The sequence below is a fragment of the Lepisosteus oculatus genome, chromosome 4 (genome assembly GCF_040954835.1).
Source record: "Lepisosteus oculatus isolate fLepOcu1 chromosome 4, fLepOcu1.hap2, whole genome shotgun sequence".
NCBI lineage: Eukaryota > Metazoa > Chordata > Actinopteri > Semionotiformes > Lepisosteidae > Lepisosteus > Lepisosteus oculatus.
The window spans coordinates 64,966,519-64,991,758 of NC_090699.1; the positions used below are offsets into that span (position 1 = coordinate 64,966,519).

Here is a 25,240-nt window from a genome sequence, read left to right on the forward strand (position 1 = left end):
CTAGACATGCTCTCTTGAAGAGGCAGCCACAGCACACGTTTCCTCACCCAGGGACGGGACTGCCTTGATAAGTATTTAGCAGCACCATATGAAAGAGGAGCTTTCTCTCTCTCCCTCTTTTTCTCTCTCTTTTTAAATTAAGATTTTAGTAATTAAATTGATAAAAGTCACGCCAATATGCCTCATGGTTCCAGTCCTGATTCTGAATGCCGCTCGTCGTGGAGCGCGGTGGAAATTCTACCTTTGATGTCTCGCTGTCTATTATTAAAAATAATTGGATTTTTTTTTTCTTTTTCTTTCCACCCCGGACATGCTCAGTTAATCCCACACTACAGGCTGCAGTGTCTCAGGGTTCCGGCTCTGCCTGACGAGATGGGGGCCCTCAGCACTGTGCTGTTTATCAGTTTAACAGTTTAACTCAGGATTTAACTCAGGACTCAGGTTGGAGCGCCAACCTTTAACAGCAGGAGGTCAGGGAATCGCAATACACCCTTAGCCGAACCAGGAACGTTCTCCAGTGGATTTTAATGCTGAGGGTTCCTGCGTTCCCCCTCGATGATGTGCAGTTTTTTAAGAGTGCAGGAAAAACTATAAAGGGCCTAGGAACCTGGCTGAATCCATGCAAAATCCGATCTCTTAGTGCACCTAGTGCTATTTGACTAAACAGTTGATTTCTGTCGTTCGCAGGTACATCCAAGGGGCGTCGTCTCCAAAGGACATGGTGATCATTGTAGACGTGTAAGTTCTGGCGACTCGTTAGCGTTCCACCTGCTCCCTGTCTTTATGTTCCAGGAAAGCAGCAAAGCGACGCGTGATGGTGGATGCCATTTGTGAAACATAATTGACTGCATTAAAACAGCTGTGGTGTTACACCCCAATGTGGGCGTGTCTCATGTGGTGTCACTCCCACTGTGGGCGTGTCTCACATGGTGTTACACCACTATGTGGGCGTGTCATGCACGGTGTCACTCCCAGTGTGGGCGTGTCTCATATGGTGTCACCCACTGTGGGCGTGTCTCACATGGTGTCACTCCCAGTGTGGGCGTGTCTCACATGGTGTTGCGCCCCGATATGGGCGTCTCCGGGTTTCACTCGCAGTGTGGGCGTGTCTCACATGGTGTCACTCCCAATGTGAATGTGTCTCACATGGTGTCATTCTGGCTGTGGGTGTGTCTCACAGTGTGTCATTCCGGCAGTGGGTGTGTTTTATGCTACCACTCCCACTATGGGAATGTTTCATACTGTGTCCCTCCCAGCTGTGTGTTCATCATGAATTGATCCCAGAGTAAGACCTGTTTAGTCAGAAAGCACAGCAAGCTGAGGGGATGGGGGATGCCCTGTGTACGGACGTCAGTGGAAAGGACCCTTGAAACAGGACGTTTTTGACACTCGGGACTAACAAAAGAAACGAGTAAAAGAAAAGCCAAAAGGGCGCAGGGCAGATAATTTGTAATTAAGTCGTCAAACAGCACCGGAGAAACGCAGCCAATCTGGACTGACCCAGCATTCTTCCAGGATCAGAGTTGGAAGCCAGTGTGTGAGAACTGCAAGCTGAGGGTTAATAAAATGCAGAACTAACAGCTCTGTGCAGAATGGCAGCCCTAACTGCACAGCTGCAACAAGACAAGAGGCCGGTATCCATCATTGCTCATCATTGTGATTTCTACACCCCTCCATTAACCACAGGTTTGGCCTGTCTCAGTGGAAGGCAGCATGCTGCAGTTTCCAAAATCGGTGCTCGTCAGGTCTGTGATACCAGATGTTACGTGAGGCTGTTTGTGCTGTGCCGGCTCTCCTGCGGCCCTGCTCCAGCCATGTCTGTGTGGCGGCGCAGTGGGAGGGGTGGGGCTGGGGTCAGATAATCTTATTTACAGCTGCAGCACCATCCATACCTGATATTCCCATCGCAGTCATGTGCTGATCACTTCCAATTAGAGACACAGTTACACTTCGGGTCATTGCTGTTATCACATTTGTTCCAGAGATTAATCTGCACTGTCATTTGCCCAGTTCTGCAGTGGGGTAACATTTAGTTTATCAAACTAAAATTGTTGGAAGGATTAGCATTGTAAAGGGGCTTGCTATTGAGTGTGAGGGCTTGTTATCATTATTCCATTAATAAAGGGGCAGTTATTGCTGTCATTCCGATTGTGGGAAACTGGAGCCTGTCCCAGGAGTGCCGGGCACAAGGCCATAGCCCATCCCAGGACCGGCACTCACAGGCAGGGACAATACAGAGATGCCAATAGAACTTGACAGCATGTCTGTAGAAGGTCAGAAGAAATATGAGACAAAAACTCCACACTGAAGGTGATCCAGTCTGCCGCTTCGACTACTACTACAGCTGTCGTTGTCACCAACGTGCTGAAGTCACACATTTCTTCGGGTCCCCATATGTAGGTTTCACAGTACAGTAAGGGTGACTTCTGTTAGCACAAATGTTAGACTGACGACTGACGAAAGCAGCTTGTACCCATTCACAGAGCTGGGTATTTCACTGAATATGTGAAGTAGTGTGATGTACCTTCCTCAAGGTTACAACAGCAGTTTGTCACCTGCGATTCAACTATGAGTCTCGAACCTGTAACGAACAGTTCTTTCCGGACCCTATGCGGACGACACAATCCGACGAAGTGGGGAAACACTGGGGAAACGTCATGCAGGAATACGGGGCTGAAGACAGGGGGGCGTGTCCAAGGTGCGCTGGTGCACGGGGGAGGTGTGGCCGAGGCGAACAATCCCAAAGAGTAATCCATAGAGGGAATCCAAAAACACACGAGAAAGTCCAAAACCAGGAGATCCATCAAAACACGAAGTTAAAACCACGAAGGCCGGGTCGGAACCGGCGGACAGGGAACAGGAACAGAGGTTAAAACCTTAACGGGACCAGGCGCTTCCTGGTCCCGGACTCGCACGATACGGAAATCAGATGCAGAGCCCGGATGAGCGTCAGCGCCTGGCTTTTAAGGTGGGCTGGGAATAGGGAACAGGTGCACAGAATAAAGTCTCACGTGAAAGGGCTGGAGCACCCTTAAGGAGGGGGGACTATAATCGTGACAGAACCCTGGTGGCGGTTCCACCTTGCAGCGCCCGTGAATGTGTAGGCTCACGATTGGACTTCCCTTTTCTGCCAGTGGCGGAGGGGCACCTGTAAGGCTGCAGGCCCTCTGTCGCAGAAGCTGGGGGTTCAGCCCCTCACCCTGTGTTCCCCTTGTCCTCACCAGGAGCGGCAGCGTCAGTGGGCTGACCCTGAAGCTGATGAAGACCTCCGTCACGGAGATGCTGGACACCCTCTCTGATGACGATTACGTCAACGTGGCATCCGTAAGTCTTGTCCGTAAGGACTTCCCAGTGTGGCCTGCTGGGGCACGGAGAAGAGCCTTTTAAATGTTTGTAACAGAGTTCTGAAAAGAAAAAGGAAATGCCTGTGCCCCCGAGGAATAAGTGCAGTATATCATTTCACAGTGGTACTGCGAATGCAAATGGGACACATTCATGTAAACTGCAGTCCGGATCTAGTATGAGTGTTTGAGCGTATAGCTGACACAGACGCTGTGCTTTTGTTAAACCATGTGTCAATACCAGACGGGCCTTCTGTCGATCCTTTCAGGCTCAGAATGTCAGTCTAACCCAGTGGTTGTCAATTTGTGGATCGGGACCCAGCAGCATATTATAAAGTGGAACTGAGATGGAAAATTGGCATTTCCATATTTATTGTAACATATGTTAGAATTGTTTGTGAAATCCTGTTTTGTGAGCTCGTAATCAAAGTCCGTGATTTTAATCTGAAGGGGAATGTAATAGCATTCTAAATAAGGTGGCTAAGTAATGCTCAAAGGTTTGCTATTCTAAAACCCAATTACTATTAATACCATGATATCCTTTATATACCAAAAATTGCTTTTATTACACCCAGTTGAAAATCTGTCTTCTAGCCCTTAACCAATTATCTAATTGATTATTTAATCATCACCCAATGTGTCTATTTACAATGACCCGAGTCCCGTGGCTGCCTTTAAGAGGCAGGTTGACTGTAATTTGTCCTCCCTGACCCGGCCTGACACTAAGTGGACGTTCTAGGACTCTGACCACTGTAAATAGACACACGGGGTGATGATTAAATAAGCTTCTGAAGAGATTCTCGAAGATGCTGATGGCAGGACACCTGGGCTAAAGGTTCGAAAGAAAGAGGAACCCGGCTCTCCTTTCAGGCGAGCTCTAACACCCAACATTTAGCACAGGAGACATTGTGTGGCCTTGGACAGTTTTTGTCAACGCTCCGGTGTAAAATGGTCTTGGCCTGTGAGTGTGCAGCAAGCTCTGCGTTTCTCAACCCAGGACTGTATTTCTTTCTCTCAGACATCATAGAGTCAAAGCTAGACAGAGACGTGGATTTATTGCATACCATGGTGGGCTGTCAGGCTGAAAGGGGGCGCAGACCACTGAGACACTGGGAGAGCTGGGTTGAACCCCGTATGGCCCAGGGCGATAAGAGGGAGCTCACTCTTGGCGCCAGCAGATCTCGCTGCATGGTTGGGTCACGACGCCCAGTGGCGTGAGCCGTGTGCTGAAGGGGGGATAGATCCTGCTGCTTTCGCGGCCGAAGACGAGGCAGCTCGTCAGCGGAATACGAGGCAGGGTGAAATTGTCTGGAGATGAGTGGAACGAGAGTGGCTCAAGCAGCTGTCAAATCACAGGGCGATACAATTTTGCTGTCTTATTAGTACGCAGAGAGGGGACAGAACATTACTTCTGTCTTGTTGATATTCATCCTTTCTTCCACTTTAAAAGGTAATAACAGCTTTTTAAACAAAACAACGGGGGAATAATCTGTCCCTTTTAATTCTGCTGAATACAAATGGGAGATGAGCTGCCGCCACAGCGAGAACAAAATTGATTTTTTTTTTCCATTTTTTTTTAGCATTGTTAGAAAAATTCTTTGCTATTATCCACTTTCAGTTGCTATGCTTTTGGCAGCCTGGAATGTGGGGGCTGGAGATTGGGTGCATCGTTGCTCTTCATGTACAGTACCGTGTTAGCATCTGCAAGGAAGTGTGTTTAAAAACAAAAACACAGGTCACTGTCTGCAAAGGATGGGGGGGTGGGTTTTGAACGAGCTGTCCAGCCATGTCGTTGAAGCCCATAGGATGGCTTCTTTCAGGAAATGGCGGATGAGGTCCTTTAGCTGCTAGCTACTGGATGCTCCAGATGTGCTGAATGGCTTCTCTCGTTTCCCTCTTTTTTAGTTTTCTGAAATAGGGTTTTGTGTGTCTATGGGGAATAATTGCAAAAAAACAAGGTGAGTCAAAGCAGTAAACCAGAAACAAGTTATGTAAATAAGAGCCGTCCCGAGCTGTTGGTTTATTCAATTAGAGGGGCATGTTTAAAGCAGAATTCTTCTTGTTTTATTTCTAGAGATTGCAACTGAGCAGCAGCTGCTTGCCCGTGCAAGAGAAAAATAATCTCAGCTCAGGGAAGGCTGGAATAAGGGGATGTGTTAGGACCACAGGAAGTCATAAAGCAGTTCCTTGAAGATGCTTCCCTGTGCACATAGCTTTGCCACTCACCCAGAGCCCTGAAGGGTTCTAAAGCAGACAGGGATCGTGCAGCGGCGTTCTCTCAGACAGGGAGAGACACCAGCCTCTGTGCTTGTTTTCTCCGCCGGAGTTTGTGGAGCTGGACTGGCAAGCCCTGGGAGATGGAGAGCTGGAGAGCTGGTGCTATTGCAGAATTAGTCGGCTGTGGCTGACAGACAGGGTGGGGTGGTTCACAGGCTTTCTCTTTAAAAACAGGTGCGATGCCATCTTGCAGGAGGGAACGGGACTGAGATCAGAGACATCACTCTCTCCAGATTCTCCTGTCTCTTTGTCTTTCACATCCCTGCAGACAGAAGGTCAAGTCCATTCTTGCCTCTACAGCTCCGGCCTCAGTTCTGTTTCTCCTGGGCAATTTCCTGTGCGTTCAATCCTGACTCGCTGAAAGGGCTGAAAACCACTCTCAGCGTTGCAGTGACGCCAATGAGTGTTATGGCAGTTTTTATTTATCAAAGTGAAGTCAGGGATATTGGGTGCAAGGCACAGGCATGCCAGATGAAATCTGAAACCTCACTCATCTTTTTGCAATCCTCTTATCCTCTGGAAAAAAAAGGTGCTCTATTGTGACCGAAGACAGAGCTGTTCCTATAAGGCCGACATAAGCACCGGAAAAGTCTGACGTCGTGCCGTGCAGTAGTTTGTGTTCTCTTCGGTGCATCAATTTCACTCTTCCCCTCTCAGACACACCCCTAGCACGGAACTCCATTGGAAATCGGAGGATTTCCAGGCACCCTGGCAGTTCTGCAGTTTACGTGCACGCAAAATAACAAAAGCCGGGAAGCGAATCGAGCCGTTGGTGCAGAAGCTCGGACACGCAGCAGTGGGTGGTTGGGGGTCTTGGGTGTGCTCAGTTCAGATGTAAGGTCTCCGTGAACACAGTAATCTCTGCTAATCCCTATCAACCGGTCAGGGTATTTCTCAATCCTACAGTAGGAGCTGCAAGCAGGGCAGAAGGGGAGCTAATTAATTATGCAAAGGATTATGTGTCTCCCCCCCCCCCGATTTGTTTTGTTATTTGTAAGAAACGCTTTGCGAATCCTCCACTGAAATTTATTTCATTTATTAATTTATTTATCATAAAGATCCGCATGCCCTGCCTGCCACAGTTTCTGTAACGTCCTCAAGACTGGGGGGGGCAGGTGGGTTTGAGGTGCATTCGCCAGCTTCGCCTCACTCCCCGCGGGGGTTCCTGGGAAGGCGGGCGGCCCTTGCTCTTCGCTTTGCTGCCGGTCATGTTTCGAGGGCACCCTGCCGAGAGCCCCGGCACCCGCTCGTTACAGCTCAGACCCGGTCTAGACACGCGCAGCTGCACGCCGGAGCCGCCCCGAAGGAATCGGCTTGGAATACCTAACTAGGTCGTCCTGCAGAGCCGGAGCAGACGGAGGCCGAGGGAAGAACGAAGGAAAAGGGGAGGGGAAGGGGTTTCTGTTCCAGGCGCTGCGGGGTTACAGCAGCTCTGGAGTTCGAATTCACCTGTTGCCCTGACGTTCGCCCAGACCGCGCCGGGCCCTCTCCTGTCCCATGCCACCATTCCCAGAGCTGAGCCTCGGGGCGGCGTGTTTGCTTGAAGAGGTTCACAAGGTGCTTGACGGGCAGGACAGCAGACGGGAAGACTCATCAGTCGCCCAGCCAGACGAGTGGGAAGAGTGCTCGGATGGGGCTTGTGCGCTGGAATTGGCTGACTCCTCCCGGTGGCCTTGCCTCTCACCTGGTCATCAAGCCAGCAGTGATGCCCTGGTGGTCTGCAGCTACAGCCGAGACAAGTAGAAACAAGACCGGAATTTCGGCGTACGATGAGTTTTACGGGAGCACAGTGTGATTTCATGCTGTCTGGTGAGGGCGTGTCATTTCAGACCCATGTGATAATTAAGGCAATTATCAGATAACATTCCCAATTAACACTGTCTAAACCGCTCATAACAGTTCCATTAATTAAAATACCCAAACGTCTGCCTACATGCACAAATACAGACGCCAAACGCTGAGTAAATCTCTCCCTTATCAGCAGCAGAGGAGAAAGGCTCGCGCTTCTGAGCTGCCCAGTGCTCGTGGTTTTGGAGGAATAGTTTGTAATGGAACGTTTATTCCAAGATGTGGGAGAGAACATTGTTCATAAAGAAAAAGGATTCTGCAGGCTGCAGGGGGAGCTGGAGGGATCAGATAGCTGCGGCTCGTCTGCCCTTTGTCAGGAAACAGTTCTTTCCGGTCCCTATGCGGACGACACGATCCGGAAGGTGAAGAAACAATAGGGAAAAATATCATGCAGGAGTCGGTCAGGAGACAGGGGGGCGTGTCTGAGGTGAGCAGGTGTCCAGGGGAAGTGAGTCCGGGGCAAACAATCCAAGCATAAATCCAAAAAGGGAAATCCAAAACGGGAGGCGAAGTCCAAGACCAGGGTATCCATCCGAAGTAACTAAAAACCAGAACCGGGTCGGGTTCCTCTGCGCTGGCAGATGGGCCGTGTCTGTTAGGGAGGACTTTTGAGAACATGACGCGCAGGCACACGGACGCGCGCACACGCATGACCATGCGTCTTTAACGAGCGAAGCCTGATGGAAGCTGAGAGGCACGGGGCTCTGCGGTGCAAGAGGAGAAGATCGGCGGAGCCAAGGTGTTTGGGGAGCTGGGGGGGGGGGGGCCGACATGACAGCTCGGGAAAGCGAAGTGGACGGGCGAGATTAAGGAGGCGGCGCAGCGTGTAAGTGATATTTACTCCCTTCATTTGTCTGCATAAATACAGAGCTCCCAGTGCCCTTGCGGGGAAGCAGGCAAATGGAATGCGACGGGGCCCTGGCTCTGTGGCTCCACAGCTCCCTGATGCTCTCCGCTCTCTCTCTCTCTCTCTCTCTCTCTCTCTCTTCCCCGTCTCGGCAAGCTTGTTCCGAGGGGACGTCACCTTCGCTCTCGCACTGGTGCAGAGCCAGAACAGAGAGAGAAGTCTGAAAAATAATAATAATTCCTTACGCTTATATAGCGCTTTTCTGGACACGCCACTCAAAGTGATTTACAAGTAATACGGAATCCCACTAACACCACCACCAGTTTGTACCCCCTCCTGGATGATGCGCCAGTCCGCCCCCCACACACCAGCTCTCATTAGGGAGGAGAGCAGAGGGATGAAGCCAGTTCAGAGAGGGGGGTTATTAGGAGGCCATGACTGGTAACGGCCAGGGGGGAAATTTCATCCCAAACTGCTACCAGGGCCGAACTCTGGGGTGAACGCATCCAGGAGTCCAGGACCTGCTGGAAACAGAGCGACGGGAGCACCAGCTCTGTGCGCACCGAAGGGAAAGCGCTTCCTTCTCTGGCCGCTGGGGCATTTTGTCATCCTCGATGGTCTCAGAGCTAGCCAAAGCAATTTCCCCTTCCCCGGAGCTGTGAGAAGGCTGGGTGGGAAAATAGGAACAGGGGGCCCACAGGTGGCAGGCGGAAGGAGGATTGGGTGAATGTCTTTTTCTGTTTATTACAAATGGACAGGGCTCGCCATCCCCCCCCCGCCTCCGCCGGCCCAGTCTTCCTCCGCTGTCGAGAGCACTCTGAGACAGCCACCGGGAGTGCGCGTGCGTCTGAGCTATTAGGAGCCAGGAGGAGTGTTATTCCGCCTCTGTCACATTAAAGCAGAAGTGTCATTAGTTGGCTACCCTGAAGGAAGCGGCCAGCTGGTCACGCAACTACCCAGCCTCCCGTGGGCGCCGTGGAGTCGGCAGAAGCGGGCCCGCGGTCCCGGCTGTCCTCCGGCGCTGTCCGCGGCAAGCCTTCCGCTACACTGAGGCGCATCAGTCGCCCACCGCGCCTCGGTCTGCTGAACAGGCGGGGCGCGAGAGGCGGGGGGGCATTTTCTCGACAGAGGGGCACGGACCCGGCTGTCCTGAGCCTGCGGCAGCACTTGCTGGAGGTGCAAATCGTGCCTTGCCTTTCCAAAAGCCGCTGCGCGGCTTTAAAAGAAATAGATACGTTTGAGTCTGACAGCTCATTTCTAAATTGGGATGGAGAGGTTCAGCCAGTCGGTGGTGTTAGACTGCAGACTAAAACCACTTTGTTGCATTGTAGGGCATCTCCAGTGCACCTGTGATTTGGGAGGGCATGCTTTTCCAGATTAGTGTCAGGGCAGTTGCTAGCAGCTGCCTGGCGGGACAGCAGCAGCAGTAGTGTTGCCGCCTGTGGCTGCCAGCCCTGCCCTTGGGGTTGGAGGTACCTGGCTGTATGAGGGAAAGCTCAAAGCTCGCAGGCAGCAGTCCCTCTGCCAAGCAGAGCAGCGCATCCGTCCTGGTGAGCGCAGAGCTTAACACAAAGCAGTGGTGTTCATGAGATAAGGCTTCTTATGCAGCGAGAGGCTGACTGGAGACTCTGCGTTCCGCTGTCCATGGTGCTGAAACAGCCTTGTGAAACCAGAAGGGGCTTTATTTTTCTGGACAGATCACTGGGGCTTTGGAGGCTTCAAGGATGCAGCAGGCAGAAATCTATTACTTGCGTGGCACTGAGAAGATTTAGTGTTTTGGGTGACTTAAGAGTCTTAAATCTTAACCTGCCGTCCTAAAAAATAAAGGAAAGCGAAACACTCGAGATTGCAGGAGAGTGTGGAGTACTCCTTTCTGGCTAACCGTGGCGTCAAGTTCCAACAGAACAGGTCGTCACGACTGGGCAGCTCATTCATCACGACTGAGCAAGCCAGTGTGGGCAGGGTCAGAATAGCAAAGTCATTTCAGTAAAGACTCGCATGTGGAAACAGGTCACATTGCCGACTGTTTAAATGTATGGATTTTTTTTCTGAAAGCAATATTTCTTTAAACAAACTCTTAGATTTCTTACGTTAGACAGGGGTGTTGCTCCACCTTAAGGTGATTGATTTAAGTTGCTTACTCTCTTTCTGTGCATTGTTTTCCCGATCACCATTCTCTGGAATCTCTTCTCTTTCTCTGTCTGTCTGGTCTCTGGAATAGACTCTCTCTCTTTGTCTGTCTCTCCAGAGTCTGGAATCTCCTCTGTGTGTCTGTCCAGTCTGCGGAATATACTCTATCTCTCTCTGTCTGTCCAGTCTCTGGCATCTCCTCTGTCTCTGTCTGTCCAGTCTCTGGAATCCCCTCTGTCTCTGTCTGTCCAGTCTCTGGAATCCCCTCTGTCTCTGTCTGTCCAGTCTCTGGAATCCCCTGTCTGTCTCTGTCCAGTCTGTGGAATATACTCTATCTCTCTCTGTCTGTCCTGTCTCTGGAATCCCTTCTGTCTCTGTCTGTCCTGTCTCTGGAATCCCCTCTGTCTCTGTCTGTCCAGTCTCTGGAATCCCCTCTGTCTCTGTCTGTCCAGAGTCTGGAATCCCCTCTCTGTGTCTGTCCAGTCTGTGGAATCCCCTACAGTATGTCTCTCTGTCTGTCCAGTCTGCGAAATGTCCTCTCTCTCTGTCTGTCCAGTCTCTGGCATCTCCTCTGTCTCTGTCTGTCCAGTCTCTGGAATCCCCTCTGTCTCTGTCTGTCCAGTCTCTGGAATCCCCTGTCTGTCTCTGTCCAGTCTGTGGAATATACTCTATCTCTCTCTGTCTGTCCTGTCTCTGGAATCCCCTCTGTCTCTGTCTGTCCTGTCTCTGGAATCCCCTCTGTCTCTGTCTGTCCAGTCTCTGGAATCCCCTCTGTCTCTGTCTGTCCAGAGTCTGGAATCCCCTCTCTGTGTCTGTCTAGTCTGTGGAATCCCCTATGTCTCTCTGTCTGTCCAGTCTGCGAAACGTCCTCTCTCTCTGTCTGTCCAGTTCAGTGAGAAGGCCAAGGGGGTGGTGCCTTGCTTCGGACACCTGGTGCAGGCCAACGTGCGCAACAAGAAGGTCTTCAAGGAGTACGTGCAGAACATGACAGCCAAGGGCACGACGGACTACAAGTCAGGCTTCCACTTCGCTTTCGACCAGCTTCTCAACGTAAGTGCGTGACCATCCGCTATGCGTGCCTCGAGCTTGTGGGTTCTCAGCCTGCCATTCCCCTGCACCGGAGGAGAAATGTTTCTGCGTCCATTTTTCAGACATTTCACGAAGGGGTGAGGTTTTTCGTGCTCCAGTAACAATTCGACGTGGTGCGAGTCTTAAGAGCGCCGCGCGGACGATTTACAGGAGCAGTCAAAAATAGAAATTGAACATACAGTAACAAGATTAAGTATTAGAATAAGCCTGAGATTAAAAATAGGATTTGAGTCACGATTGGAAAAAAAAACACGCCAGTAATGTGGGTTTCTCACAGAGTTGTTGCAGCACACACATACATGGGATACAGCGCCAACCAACGTCTGTGGACCTTGAGTGTGGAGGAAATGTGGGTTTTAAAGGCCAGGACTTGAGTTGGACTTGAGTGGGGGAGCCAGTCAGACAAGCGGGCGCGACCCCTGACCCCCCCACCCATCCCCTCCAGAGTCTGTTCCTGCTCCAGGGCGCAGTGGCTTCTGTTGGCCAGCGCTGGGAGCAGCTGTCCAGCTCCACAGCCCCCTCGCTGACTTCGCTTAGTACGGCTCGGCCGGTTCCTCTCCCCCTTCTGCATCTCAGGATTCCTGCAGCCACGGCTTCTTTCTCGGGATGCCCGTTTGTTCCAGGCTCTTATCAGACTACATTACGGGTTTGGTTTTCTTACTGTCCTGGTTCTGGTTTATACTCGAGACCCTGTGGAACTGACTAACATTCAAATATAACCACACACCCCCCACCCCACGTCTCTGCGATTCTCCCTCCCTCTTGCCTCTACCAAACACATGCCTGTTTCCGAGCTCCCAGGGATTTGTCCTCTTCTGTTGAAAAGCGTTGATTGGCCCAGTGTGACTGGCTTCTGTCATACACAGGGCCACACGTTTCCTTCTTTTAATATCCTACTGTGCTGGAGAATAATGCTCTCCAGCTGCTGTTTTCATGATGCCTTTTTCTTTCCCGTTCCGCAGTAAAAAGCCGTTATTTACAGAAAGTTTCTGACCTCCTGCCGGCAGACACTGCAGCCCGCGGAAAAGTTTCTAGTGCGGACGGGAATGGTGCCGGAGATCTCTGTGTGATCCTGGCCGCGCGCCCGAGCCCAGAGTCATGCGACAAAGACAGGAGCGTGCCTGCTCTTCTGCGTTTTTTAATTGCACAACCTGCTTTCGGACCACCACTAGCTCAGAGTGCAGCGCCTGGGGCTAGTTACCGTCCCACCGTGGAAACAGCACCTGTTCTTGCTCTGTGCTCCTGGGGCTCCTGGGGCTGCTTGCAGCCAGTCTCTCCCGCTGTTTTAACCAGCTGTTTCTAGGTAGCTAGCTCATGAAAAACAGCTGGGAGGTTTGTTCCAGGCATCTGCCACTCTGCTACTACACAGTTGCAGGCTTGTTTGAAGTTCCTGCTTATCCTAGAGCCTTTTTACTCCCCCCTGTGCCCTCGTCCTCAGCTCTTTCTGTTTATAACTTTTTTCAGCTTGTTTTTTGTCGTCAATGGGATTGAGAGTCGAGAAGAATGGCCCGTCACGTGAAGGAAAAGTACCCGGTTCAGTTGCACGGGCCTCGTCGGGGACAGAACCATCCCCCTGGGCTGTCAGACCTGCTCGGCGACGATGGGACCCAATGAGTTAATGTGCCGAGCCGCTGTCACGGAGTGCGGGAGTTAAAAAGAAAAGGCATTTCACTGCGTGCGCCGCAGTTGAATTAAATAATTGGTTGCAGGATAAAAAAAAAAAAGCTGTTATTGTAATGATATTATTTATCTTTATTAGAATCTTGTCAGAGTGACACTGTCCTGCCCTGCATATCAATGATCCTGTCACACAGGCGGACTCGGGCTGAAAGTTAAAGAGACTGCTGCATTGTAGCTGGCAGAGCGCCTGTGCAAAGTGGGCACGAGGGAGAAGCTGCTGGCACCCGAACAGACAAAGGGAGCTGAGCTGTGCCAGCGCGCCGTGCCACCCGGGCCCCTCACAGCACCACCTCTTATCCCCCAGGGGAGGTGCTTCTGACACCAGCAAAGGCCCCGCCTGGCCTGCGCTTCTTTCTGAAAGATGCCGGTCCGCCTCCTGATCGGCCTGCTGTCTCACGATTCTCGGGCAGCCGTTCCCTGGCGGTGCGATGCAGACGCCTCCCAGGACGGGGCAGTTGATTCAGGAGGTTGTAAAACTAGAGGTGCTTTGCGGTTGTCAGCTAGTTGTCTGGGCAAGACAGCTCCAGTGATCCTTCAGGGGGCGAAGCTAATGCAGAGAAATAGCCCCGCCGAATGGAACAGGGAGCAGGCTGCCTGCGTTGTATTGTCACAGTGGAAACGTGCCATGCAAAATAAAAGAAAATAATAGTAGTAGCGACCTAATGGAAAGTGCATGGGCGGATGTGCACCGATTCTGAGGGTGAAGGACATGCCCAGCTGGCTGGCAGCAGGGGTGTGCCAGGAGTCCATGCCAGAGCTGTGCTGCTGTGTACGGGGGGAAGGGAAATGTGTGGGAAGGGGTTCCCCACAAGCGGAGGGCTGAGGTGTACAGCCACGCGGCTCCCTGCGCACTCTTCCGTACAGAGGAACATGGCTCTCGGATGAGAGAGTGGGATTTATTCATCTGCCTTTTGTCACCGTGGCTTTCTGTGGTGCTGAGAGGGCTGGGTTTAGCCTGGGAGCTTGAGGAAACAGTCTTGTGAAAGGAATTGAGCAGTAGCGCATTAGCATAACCCCTGAAGCTGCCAGCATCCATTGACAACGCAAGGAAATAGAAGGGGATTTGAAGAGGAGAAGCTCTTCTGGGTTGCTAAATATTTGAATTCATGCTGTGGCCCTGCATTCACATGGGAGACCAGCGATCCTGTCCCTGGTAGGAATATAGGAGTGCTTGAAACGCACTGCTGGCTTCACTTGTCTCGTGCAAGTGGATGCATCCCCTCTGCCTTTCACAACGCAGTCCAGCACTCCCACACTGAGCCCACTGTAGCCCAGCGCTCCCAACACTGAGCGCAGTCCAGCCCAGTGCTCCCAACACTGAGCGCAGTCCAGCCCAGCGCTCCCAAAACTGAGCCCAGTCCAGCCCAGCGCTCCCAACACTGAGCGCAGTCCAGCCCAGCGCTCCCAACACTGAGCGCAGTCCAGCCCAGCGCTCCCAACACTGAGCCCAGTCCAGTCCAGCGCTCCCATCACTGAGCCCAGTCCAGCCCAGCGCTCCCAACACTGAGCCCAGTCCAGCCCAGCCCTCCCAACACTGAGCGCAGTCCAGCCCAGCGCTCCCAACACTGAGCGCAGTCCAGCCCAGCGCTCCCAACACTGAGCGCAGTCCAGTCCAGCGCTCCCAACACTGAGCGCAGTCCAGGCCAGTGCTCCCAACACTGAGCGCAGTCCAGGCCAGCGCTCCCAACACTGAGCCCAGTCCAGCCCAGCGCTCCCAACACTGAGCGCAGTCCAGCCCAGCGCTCCCAACACTGAGCGCAGTCCAGTCCAGCGCTCCCAACACTGAGCCCAGTCCAGCCCAGCGCTCCCAACACTGAGCGCATTCCTGCCCAGCACTCCCAACACTGAGCCCAGTCCAGCCCAGCGCTCCCAACACTGAGCCCAGTCCAGCCCAGCGCTCCCAACACTGAGCCCAGTCCAGCCCAGCGCTCCCAACACTGAGCCCAGTCCAGCCCAGCGCTCCCAACACTGAGTCCAGTCCAGCCCAGCGCTCCCAACACTGAGCGCAGTCCAGCCCAGCGCTCCCAACACTGAGCCCAGTCCAGCCCAGCGCTCCCAACACTGAGCGCAGTCCAGCCCAGCGCTCCCAACACTGAGCGCAGTCCAGCCCTGCGCTCCCAACACTGAGCCCAGTCCAGCCCAGCGCTCCCAACACTGAGCCCAGTCCAGCCCAGCGCTCCCAACACTGAGCCCAGTCCAGCCCAGCGCTCCCAACACTGAGCCCAGTCCAGCCCAGCGCTCCCAACACTGAGCCCAGTCCAGCCCAGCGTACAGTCCAGTATTCGTAAATACACCTCTGCCCTGGAGCTGCTATATTTCATTGTCAGGCAGGGGCTGTTTACCACAGATGTGTTTTCTCCCTCAAACATAAATTGCAGATCTTGCTGCTGATCAGTGCGCCTGCTGGTCTCACGGCACACGTTCCACTGCTTCTCAAAGTTTGCAGCAGTCACGTTTCTCCTCTCCCTCTCTCCCTGCATTCCTCCTGCGCAGAACACCAACATCCCGCGCGCCAACTGCAACAAGATGATCATGATGTTCACGGACGGAGGGGAGGACCGGGCCCAAGACATCTTCGAGAAGTACAACTGGCCCAACAAGACGGTGAGTCTCTGCGAGGGCCCGGTTAGCAGCAAGGTTAGGCGACACAGCAGCTCTGATCTGCATGCACTGGAGCCCAGGAAGCAGCGTGGGGCACTGCACTGGAAGATCTGGGAGAGAGATGAGAGGGGACCTCCGGGAACAGGCATCATTCCTTATTCAATGATCTGCTCCCGATGAACAGGTGATTGTCAGCAATAAAGGAGTCCAAAAGGCGCTGGTGGGGGCGCACCGCAGTCTGTGCATCCCTTCGCCAGAAGCTGAACCCTGCTGACAGAGTAGCACCCTGTGTGCCCTGCTGGCACAGCTGCAACAGTGCCAGGCGGACGGGGGGAGCTCATTTCTGATGCTTCAGCTGTGAGGTCAGCGCGGGGCGGCGGGAGGGGTCACTGTGTCCGCTGAGGAGAAACAGCCAGGGCGAGCAAATCACCTCCCTCCGCCATGCCAGAGCCAGCCGCGCCAGCCACGCCGTCTCCTGGTGGCGGGAGATCGGCTGCTTGTGTTAACTGCTCTGACCCGGCGACTAATTAGGCACTCAATCATCCGAGCTCGAGAGGCACGCAGAAGAGGATCTCTGTTCCTCTTTCCGCTTAGGAGCTCCATCTGTCTCTCTTCCCTTGCCTGCGCCGTTTACCCTCGCCCTTTCTTTCCCGCACGCTCCCTCGCTCTCGGAGCCCCGTATCTCAGTGGGCGGAGCGGTGGCACAGTGGCTCAGGATCTGCGCCGGTGGCTGGGAGGTTGCCGGTTCAAATCCCGCGGCCAGCAGAGGAATCCTACTCCGTTGGGCCCCTGAGCGAGGCCCTTAACCCCAACTGCTCCAGGGGCGCCGTATAAATGACTGACCCTGCGCTCTGACCCCCCAGCTTCTCTCCCTGTCTGTGTGTCTCATGGAGAGCAAGCTGGGGTCTATGAAAAGACAAATTCCTAATACAAGAAGTTTTATATGGCCAATAAAGTGATGTTATCTTCTCTTATCTGGGCGGGGGACCCGCTAATGGGTGCAGAGCAAGGAACGCTGAGGCGGTGAGGAAGGAGGGTTGTATCACTGCCTCAGAGCTGGGGTCTTTAGAGCGGATGTGGTTTGGCAGTAGAAGGGGTCTGGAGGGGTGGCATTACCTCTGCCAGGTACAACGAGGGCTTCTTTTCTGAAAACAGATCCGGACAATCAACAATAAAGGCGGTTCAGTCCATTTGCATTTCGTATGACATTCTGGACTCCCTGAGCTGTCTGCCGACTGAAGCTGGGCTGCAGGCTCACTGTCAGCAGGTTCTGGCAGAGCTCGGCCCGCTGGCGCCTGACAGACAGGGGCAGGGGTTTGCCCTTAACTGGCGATAACTGGCAGGTGAAGGCCGGTCGTTAATATTCCGGCCAATTAAGGATATAAAGAACTTTAATGTGAGAGTTTTACAAGTCTGTTTTTTTTTTCCATCCCTCTCCCGGTTTGTAAGTCCTTGGGTTATAAATCACCAGTTCAGGTTTTCAGGTTTTACAGCCCTCTGACCAGCCCATGCTCCCCAGTACTCTGACCTTGACCTGAGCTGGAGAGGATAAATCTGCTGTCGTTACTGCCGCCAGGCATGCCCTCGTCCATACAGAGCCCCAGACTGCGTCCTCATCCGTCAGCCCTCACGCTGCGATCACAGGCTTGTCCCAAAATACCGAGCAGGAGTTCTCACACGGCTCTCATGAGGAGTGCAACTCTGGCACGCCCCTTCTGGGATTCATCTCAGCCGATCTCTGTCTCTCCGGCCCTAACAGGGCAACTTAACTGATCGGCTTGTTTGTTTGGACTTGTGTGTAAGTTGTTTCGGAGGACAGTCCAGAGTGACAGAGGGCCCAAGCTTCGCGGGGACTGTTTCCTGTAACGAACAGTTCTTTCCGGACCCTATGCGGACAACACAATCCGAAGAAGTGGGGAAACACTAGGAAAAGGTCATGCAGGGATACGGGGCTGAAAACAGGGGGGCGTGTCCAAAGCGCGCTGGTGCACGGGGGAGGTGTGGCCGAGGCAAACAATCCAAGAGTAATCCATAGAGGGAATCCAAAAACACAAGAATAAGTCCATAGCCAGGAGATCCATCCAAACAAGGAATTAAAACCATGAACCGGGTCGGAACCGGCGGACAGGGAACGGGAACAGAGATTAAAACCTTAACGGGACCAGGCGCTTCCAGGTCCCGGACTCGCACGGCGCGGAAACCAGATGCAGAGCCAGGATGAGCATCAGCGCCTGGCTTTTAAGGTGGGCTGGGAATAGGGATCAGGTGCACAGAATTAAGTCTAAAGTGAAAGGGCTGGAGCACCCTTAATGGAGGGGGGACTATAATTGTGACAGTTTCCAGTGACTTGAGCACACGCCAGCTCGCTCTGCCTCTCCTCAGCCTGCTGGCCTTGATTTCTGCCTCTCTCTAGTCGATCGGCTGCTGACAGACAGACCCTGGTGGCGACCGCACTCCTGTACAGTATGTGTCAGACACGTGCTGACTGCTCAATCCTTCTGCAGGGCCACTTGCCTTCCTTTCAGGCAGCACACCTGGCTGAGGGCGATGCTGGAAAAAATACCTCATGAGCAGGAGATAATTATGCCATGGTGTCGAGATAGTGATTTGTGCACGGGAGGTAATTATGCTGTGGTAACGAGAGAGTAAGTTGTGCACAGGAGGTGATTGCGCTGTGGTGCTGAGATAGTAAGTTGTGCACAGGAGGTAATTATGCCGTGGTAACGAAGTAATAGGTTGTGCACAGGAGATATTTTGTTTTCTGTCTCCCCTCCCTTGTGCCTTAAAGCAATTAGTCTGAAAGTGTGCTAACTTCCCATGTGGCAGTACTCGTGTGTGTACACTGTGCTGGGCTGCTCCTGTTCACTTCCTTCATGAGCTCAGCAGTTTGCTTTGAATTCATAGAGAAGCACCCTGCTGTGCTTCTTTGGAGAAAGGGAGGTGCAGCCATACCATACTGTGGTAAGTGCTGCCCTTCTAGTGAGAAGGGTGTGGAATCTGGCGGTCTGTCTCCTTCCAGCACTGCTGTTTGGAAACGGATCCATTTTCCATCTGTCCGCCAGCCTAGTTTTCTTTCCCAGGGGTGAGAGGATCGGGACAGCCCCGATGTTTTCCCTCTGCAAGTTACTTCTTGCCCTGTAAGACAGACTAGGAGCCGCAAATACCCCCCCCCCCCCCCCTCTGCACATGCACAACCCTCCTCAGTTTTCTCATCTTCGACGAGTCTCGATACAGGTTCATCCGAGCTCTCCTGTCGCTCGCCTCCTGCTCTGCCAAGCCACTCCCCGTTCCCGTAGGCAGCACGGACAACAACACGCGCTCCTGGTTTGAGGAAGACGGAATGCTTTTCCGTAACCCCAAGCACGTCGCTTCGCCCCCACACCCGAGTCTCTGCAAAGCTTACAGTTCAATAAGCGCCCGTTCCAGAAAGCGGAAGTTTGTTTTTTTTTTCGTGTTAATCAGCACTGGCCTTTGCCCGTCCCCTCTGTCTGCCTCTCATCTCTCCCGCTGCCTCTTTCGCTTTCTGTTTCTGCTCCGTTTCTGTCCTTGTCCCTGTCGGTGCTTCTCGCCCTCTCGGTTAAGCACGCTCTCCCTCTCCCTCTCCCTCCCCAGGTGCGGGTGTTCACCTTCTCCGTGGGCCAGCACAACTACGACGTCACCCCTCTGCAGTGGATGGCCTGCGCCAATAAAGGTAAGGCAGGCAGGGCGGGGGCGTTAATCAGGGCAGCAGGCCGTCCTCCCGGGATGCAGAGCCTTTGCTGTGCTGCGCGACCCTGTGTCCAAGCCGAGCGGGAGAACACAAAGCGCCTGTCTGTTTAGAAAGCCTGACCGCACCTCCCACAGGAGCTGTGCTTAGGGCCACGTTCAGCCCACACTATAAGCGAGCGCTGTACGCAGCACTGTACGAAAGTTCAGTGTCGTCTGAGGTGTCGGGAGACTGGATGGTTTCTCCTTGTTTCCAGGAGCTACTGAGCTAAATGGCTCTGGGAGACAGTTCGATTCTTCTATGAGCCATGCAGGTGGCCTTAGGTGTTTCGCCAATGAGATTTTTTATAGTCGCCGTGTTTTGAACTGAAAAAAATATCTTACTGTTCAGCATTAGAAGTCGCTTTGTGCATCTGAGCAGTGAAGTTCGGGATGGACAGTAGATGTAGTGCAGGAGGCAGATAGGTGTCTGGGTTGTGCACAGTAGCCATCTTGGCCAGTCTTCTGCTGAAGGTCAGGGCTCTCTGTCACTCTCCCCCTCCGAGCTCCTGCAGCGCCGTTCCGCGGTTTGAAGCCGGTGTCCCTCAGCCAGCTGGGCTCAGCCCAGCTCATTTGCTTTCCGCTGGGCCCGCCGGCGGGGAGACGGCCCAGATGTTGTGTTCCCTCGTCGCTGGTTGCGGCGGACTGGGGCGGGTGGCCTGGCGCCAGTATAAATAATGAGGTGTCAAGCTGTCTCTGTGAAAATGGAGCACGTGCTGCTGCTGGAGCCGCCGCTGTCAGCAGCGATTAGCCCAGCGTCGGACGTAGCCGGGCCGTGCATCTGTTTTAGGGCTCTTTTTTATAAGCGCCCCTGTCAGGGGCTTGAAAGGATTTTTACAGTTATAAGTTGATGCCATCTGAAGGTCATTCACTTCAGTCGCTGATTTGTCCCTGAGGTTTTCACACATACACTATTATACAATATTATTGCTTTTGTGTTTTGTGCTTTGCCTGGGTGCATGTTTGTGCACATTTCCTACAGCGCACTTCTCTGCACTCAGTGAATGTTTAGCAGGGGTGACCTGCTGGCTCCGAGCTCCAGTTCTTATCTGACTTCAGCCCACGGCGGTGATTTATTGATGCTGTTTAAAGGCGCCGTGGGCGGCAGGGTGGGGCTGTGGTCTGGGCTCAGGACTCCTGAACAGGTGGGGTTGCTGGCTCAAGTCCCAGGAGGAGACACAGCTGCTCTGCCCTTGAGCAAGGTGGCTTACCTGTGAATGCACGTGCAGGGCCTGGTCCAAAATATGCATGTAAAAACAGGGTAATTACAACACTTCTGTAAAAGCAACAAGCAGGTCAATTGATTCTTCTGGCTCCTCTTAAACTGTAGACAAACTCATTGTCAATGTACAAGCCTCGGCAGTTATCTCATTTGTATCAGAGTGATTTCCAAGTGTTATGCTGTTGGCGTAAGTTGCTTTGTTTTGTTTGTGTGTGTAAATGGCTCTTTTATGCATGCATTTTCATTAATGAAATAAAACACAAATCTGCTCTGTGTAGCAGTCCGTCACAAGGGTGGTAATTAATTAATTGAACACTAAGCCGAGAGCTTTTTTATGTGAGACATTGTAACGAATGGAAGGTGGAAATTACATTTTTGCATGATAAACAAGTTTCTGTTGATTAATGAAAACCAGTTTGAGCTGTAGATAATCCCCCCAATGTATGCAAATGTGCCTGCTGCCATAAAGAATTTGATGAATTGATAGGAATTTGCATTCTTTCTTTTTTTTTCATATCCTGGTTTTCTTATTCACTTTCTGGAAAGCTGTGTTGTTGTTCACTTGGGTAGCAGGGTCAGTATGAGCCGGTGCGCAACAGAGGTCATGTTTACATTGGGGCAAGACATAGCATAAAACAGAGGAAGCAGAAACACAGCAGCGTCTGTCAGCTTGGCTGTGTTTGGGCACCACGCAGAGTCTGACGCACAGGGTCAGGAAGATGGCTCGTGGCCGTGCAGAATTGTTGCGGGTTTACTGGACTGTTCGGATTCGTTTCAGAGCCAGAAGTGCTACATTTATGATGTCATCGCTGTGTACAGCCCTAACCACATGAATGAAGGAAGTCTTACACCTCAGTGCATTTAACAATTGCAGTTTTCATGTTTTGTTGAAAGAACGCCCTGCCTAACACATCCCAGTATTTGTTCCCCTTATTAAAACATTTTCACTTTTTTTGCTTTTTGCTTAACACACAGGTTCTGTCTCACAGCACGGTTGTGCCTTGAGAGCCATTATCCCTGGAGTGCAGTAGCACCTCTCCTTCCTGGACAGAGAGCTGTGCCTGTTCTCTACATACGACCAGTTACAAAACGAGGGGAAGGCCACGTCAGCCTGTCTGGCCCTTTGGGGTAGTTAGTAGTTACTTGATCTGAGAATCCCATCCAGCTGTGCCCTGGAGGCAGCCTGGGTATCGGCTTCAACCACATGGCAGGGCAGCTAGTTCCAGACTCCCGCCACCCTTTGTGTAAAGAAGCGCGTCCTATTCTCGGACTTCCACGTAGCCTGCTCGTGTGCCCCCTGGTTTGTGTTAACACGCATTCACACAGACGGGGCCCGTTCAGTCCTTTCTTGCCCGTCGGGGTGCCCGTGGATCAGTGACCCTGTGAGAATGCGAGAGAGGGTGCCGAGGAGATGAGGCGCCCGAGGAACAACGAGACGGGAGACCAGTGCGGTTGTGACGTCACAACAGCTATCCAAAGGCAGAGCAGTGTGAAAGCTTGCATGCCCCTTCCCCTCAGATTTAGTCTTTTATTGGCTTCCCTTAGTCTGTCGTTTTGCTGGCAGGAGTGCCACCGGACAGCGAGATGGTTTTAGTAACAGATCAGGAAAAGACAGCAGGAAAAGAGACTCATCCGGCCGGGAGCAGAGCTGCGGTAAACTGGCGCCCCTCCTCAGAGGGCCTGTCCTTGTGCTGGAAAGGTGGATGTGTCCAGGTAGCCTCCGCTTATTAATCTTCCTGATGGATTCGCCTGTCGGCTGGCGCTCGGCGGGTTTTCTCAACGACAAACGAGTGTTTGCGCGTCTCCTGAGCCCGTGCTCTTGGGATTTATGGCCCCCGGCCCTGGTGGCGGAGAGCTCCGCGTTCTGCTCTCTCCCTCTTCTCCTGCCTTCTCCGGCCAGCCTGTCTGCTGCACCCACAGCTAGGGGGCAGCGTGGTCGCGTGGGCGTGGAGCTCCACCCAGTTCCGGTCTGTTGTGCAGATGGCGCCACCTAGTGCATATGGAATTGTGCATACGGCCCCCCCAGTGCTGGTGCAGGTTACAGGCGTGCAGGACATGTGCCCGTTTATCCTTTGGAAGGAAACCTTTGCCGATTACGAAAAACGAGCACGGATCGGCTACTGTGTGTGTCTGTAATAGGGATTCTTTCTGAAGGCCGTTTAATTGTCCTCTAGTGATGAACAACGCCTCTCTCCCGGCAGTGACCATCCCCTCCGTCTGGGAAGGAGACTAAGAAGAGTCTCATTCCAAGTTTGACGAGCCTCGGCCGAGAAGCCTTTTCCGAGCTCGAAGAGAGGAACTTAGCATGCGTCATGCTGGCCAACCTCAGATAGCTCTGCGCCGTGGTTATTGCTGCAATTATCTGGAATAAAAAAAATAAGAACTCCATTTAATTTATTACAATGACAGGCATTCTTCCCCTGTGCTCATCTCGGGCTTTGCCGGCGCTCATTTTCAAGACCCGCTTTGCGGCTTTAATAACTTCCCCACGCCGTGACTATTGACCCAGCAAGTTCTCTTTGTTTTCCTGCGTCCCGGCGGTGTCTTAAGTGATCCGCTCTGCGGGCGCCTCCCAGCGCAGCGCGCTTGAGCAGGGGGAGGACTGCGGGCGGACGGGGGGGATCGGTGTTCGGAATGAGCTTTTCTAAAACATGTCCCTCCAGGTCGCCAGGTGTGTTTCTCGGGGTGCAATATAGCAGCAACACCACCCCCCTCCCCACTCACCCCAAACCACCCTCCAGGTGAGCTGAATTTCCCTTGGCCTTCCCCAGAGGGTATTTCAGGAGCCCCTGGAAGACACACAGCCGTGAGAAGCAGACGCTATCGGTTGAGGGGACCTCCGGCTCCTCTTCCTGATGCACTTCTGGGGGATACTCTTTATGACTGCACCCCAACACCCAGGGGGCTCCTCTCCAATCTTTGTTTCAGGCCCGAGAGCCGTTAAAACAGCACCCATCCTGGCCAGCACCTACCAGGCCATACGACCTGTTGGCAGCGACCCAGGCAGCGATCCCGCGGGCCAGCGCGGAGCAGGCGGCGTGCTCCCCTGGAGATATAAATGAACCTCTCCCGAGACGGTGACAGTCGGCGCGATAACAGGCGCCGAGACGCAGGGGCGGGAGTCGGCTCGGGCCTCCGTGCCGGCCTTCACCCAGGAGCAGCCTCTCCGCGTGATGGATTGCAGGCGCGGCGCCGGCCGGGGCCGGAGATCTCAGATCTCATCGCCGTGTCCTCTGCTAGCGGCGCGCTCAAGGGCCTTTAGAGAACATCTCTGTTAGCTGTCTCTTCCCCTGGGGCTCCGCCGGTGGGCTGAGCAGAGAGCCGAGGCGTGCCCTCTTCCTTCCTGGCCTGGGCCGGTCTGGACAAGTGGTCAGCGCGGGGGCTGTCTGCCCTGGAAGTACAGGTCCTCCTGCCTTCTTCCCCCTTGTTAATTCTGTGTTTGTACCTGGCTTTTAAGGAAGAGCCTACCAAAGTGGGTGCTGTGCTTTTGCTAGAATGTTTACCGATCGTTGCATTGAAAAGAAAACTGCGTGGTGCGATCTGTGCTGTAGATTGATCCTGGGCCAGGGTGAATGAACTGACGCTCCACGATGTCCTGCTGAAGCCGTGTGAGTCAGACACTGTGTCTTCGGTCACGCCCGTGAGCCAGACACCTGTGCATTGCCGCAGGAATTCTGGAGGACAATGTGAGCATCTCAGTATGGCAGGGGCTGTGTGTGCATTGGTCCTCTGCAGCACTGTACTTTTCTTCCTGGGGTGGAGAGTTAGACTGATGGTCTCTTCTGTTTGCCTCTTTCTTCTGTCCAGGCTACTACTTCGAAATCCCGTCCATCGGAGCCATCCGGATCAACACACAGGTCAGTCCTCACTCAGTACCTGCCCTCTTTACACGTTGTCTGCATGTCTTCATGTAAGGTGGGAGGCAAAATCTCTCCCGAATTCTGCATTAATGCACCGAGCTGAAGGTGTGAATAATTAGGAAATACTAAGAGATCCATCTGTTTTCGGTTGCTGTTTTATCTTCAGAGCATCGTGGTGAGGTGGAGTCTAACCCAGCAGATCATTTAATGATCATTGCCTTAAGATCATTTGACTTAAAATCCAAAAGTAAAAAGAATAACCAAAATAATCATTACTTTTTTGTGTAAAAGCATCTTAATCCACAGCAAATTGGAGGAGGGCTCGTTTCATCCCGTGCTGGGAGGGATGGAGGGTGTTCTGTAGCAGTAGAACGTGTGATCTCTGTGATGCTGTCTCAGGGCAAACATGCTCTGCCCCCATCGCACCTTGCTCTGCCCATCAGTCATTTCGCCCCACCCCATCGTATCTTGCCCCACCCACAACACCTGGCCCCGCCCCCCTCACACTTGGCCCCGCCTCCAGACCGAGATAATTTCAAGAGCGATTAATTGGACCGGGTTTTTACCTGCTGACAAGTCTTTACCTGCTGACAGTGCTCTT

At 52.9% G+C, this 25,240-nt stretch overlaps 1 protein-coding gene across 2 annotated transcripts in view; it reads left to right on the plus strand.

Annotated features, from left to right (window-relative positions):
* cacna2d2a (calcium channel, voltage-dependent, alpha 2/delta subunit 2a) overlaps positions 1-25,240 on the plus strand; it is a 253,399-nt gene that overhangs the window by 195,590 nt on the left and 32,569 nt on the right. For both annotated transcript variants that reach the window (XM_069189531.1, XM_069189532.1), the window contains exons 9-14: positions 688-738; positions 3,225-3,324; positions 11,332-11,493; positions 15,706-15,816; positions 19,426-19,504; positions 24,587-24,636. In XM_069189531.1, coding sequence (XP_069045632.1) covers positions 688-738; positions 3,225-3,324; positions 11,332-11,493; positions 15,706-15,816; positions 19,426-19,504; positions 24,587-24,636 — 553 coding nt within the window. The remainder of the gene's footprint in view (positions 1-687; positions 739-3,224; positions 3,325-11,331; positions 11,494-15,705; positions 15,817-19,425; positions 19,505-24,586; positions 24,637-25,240) is intronic.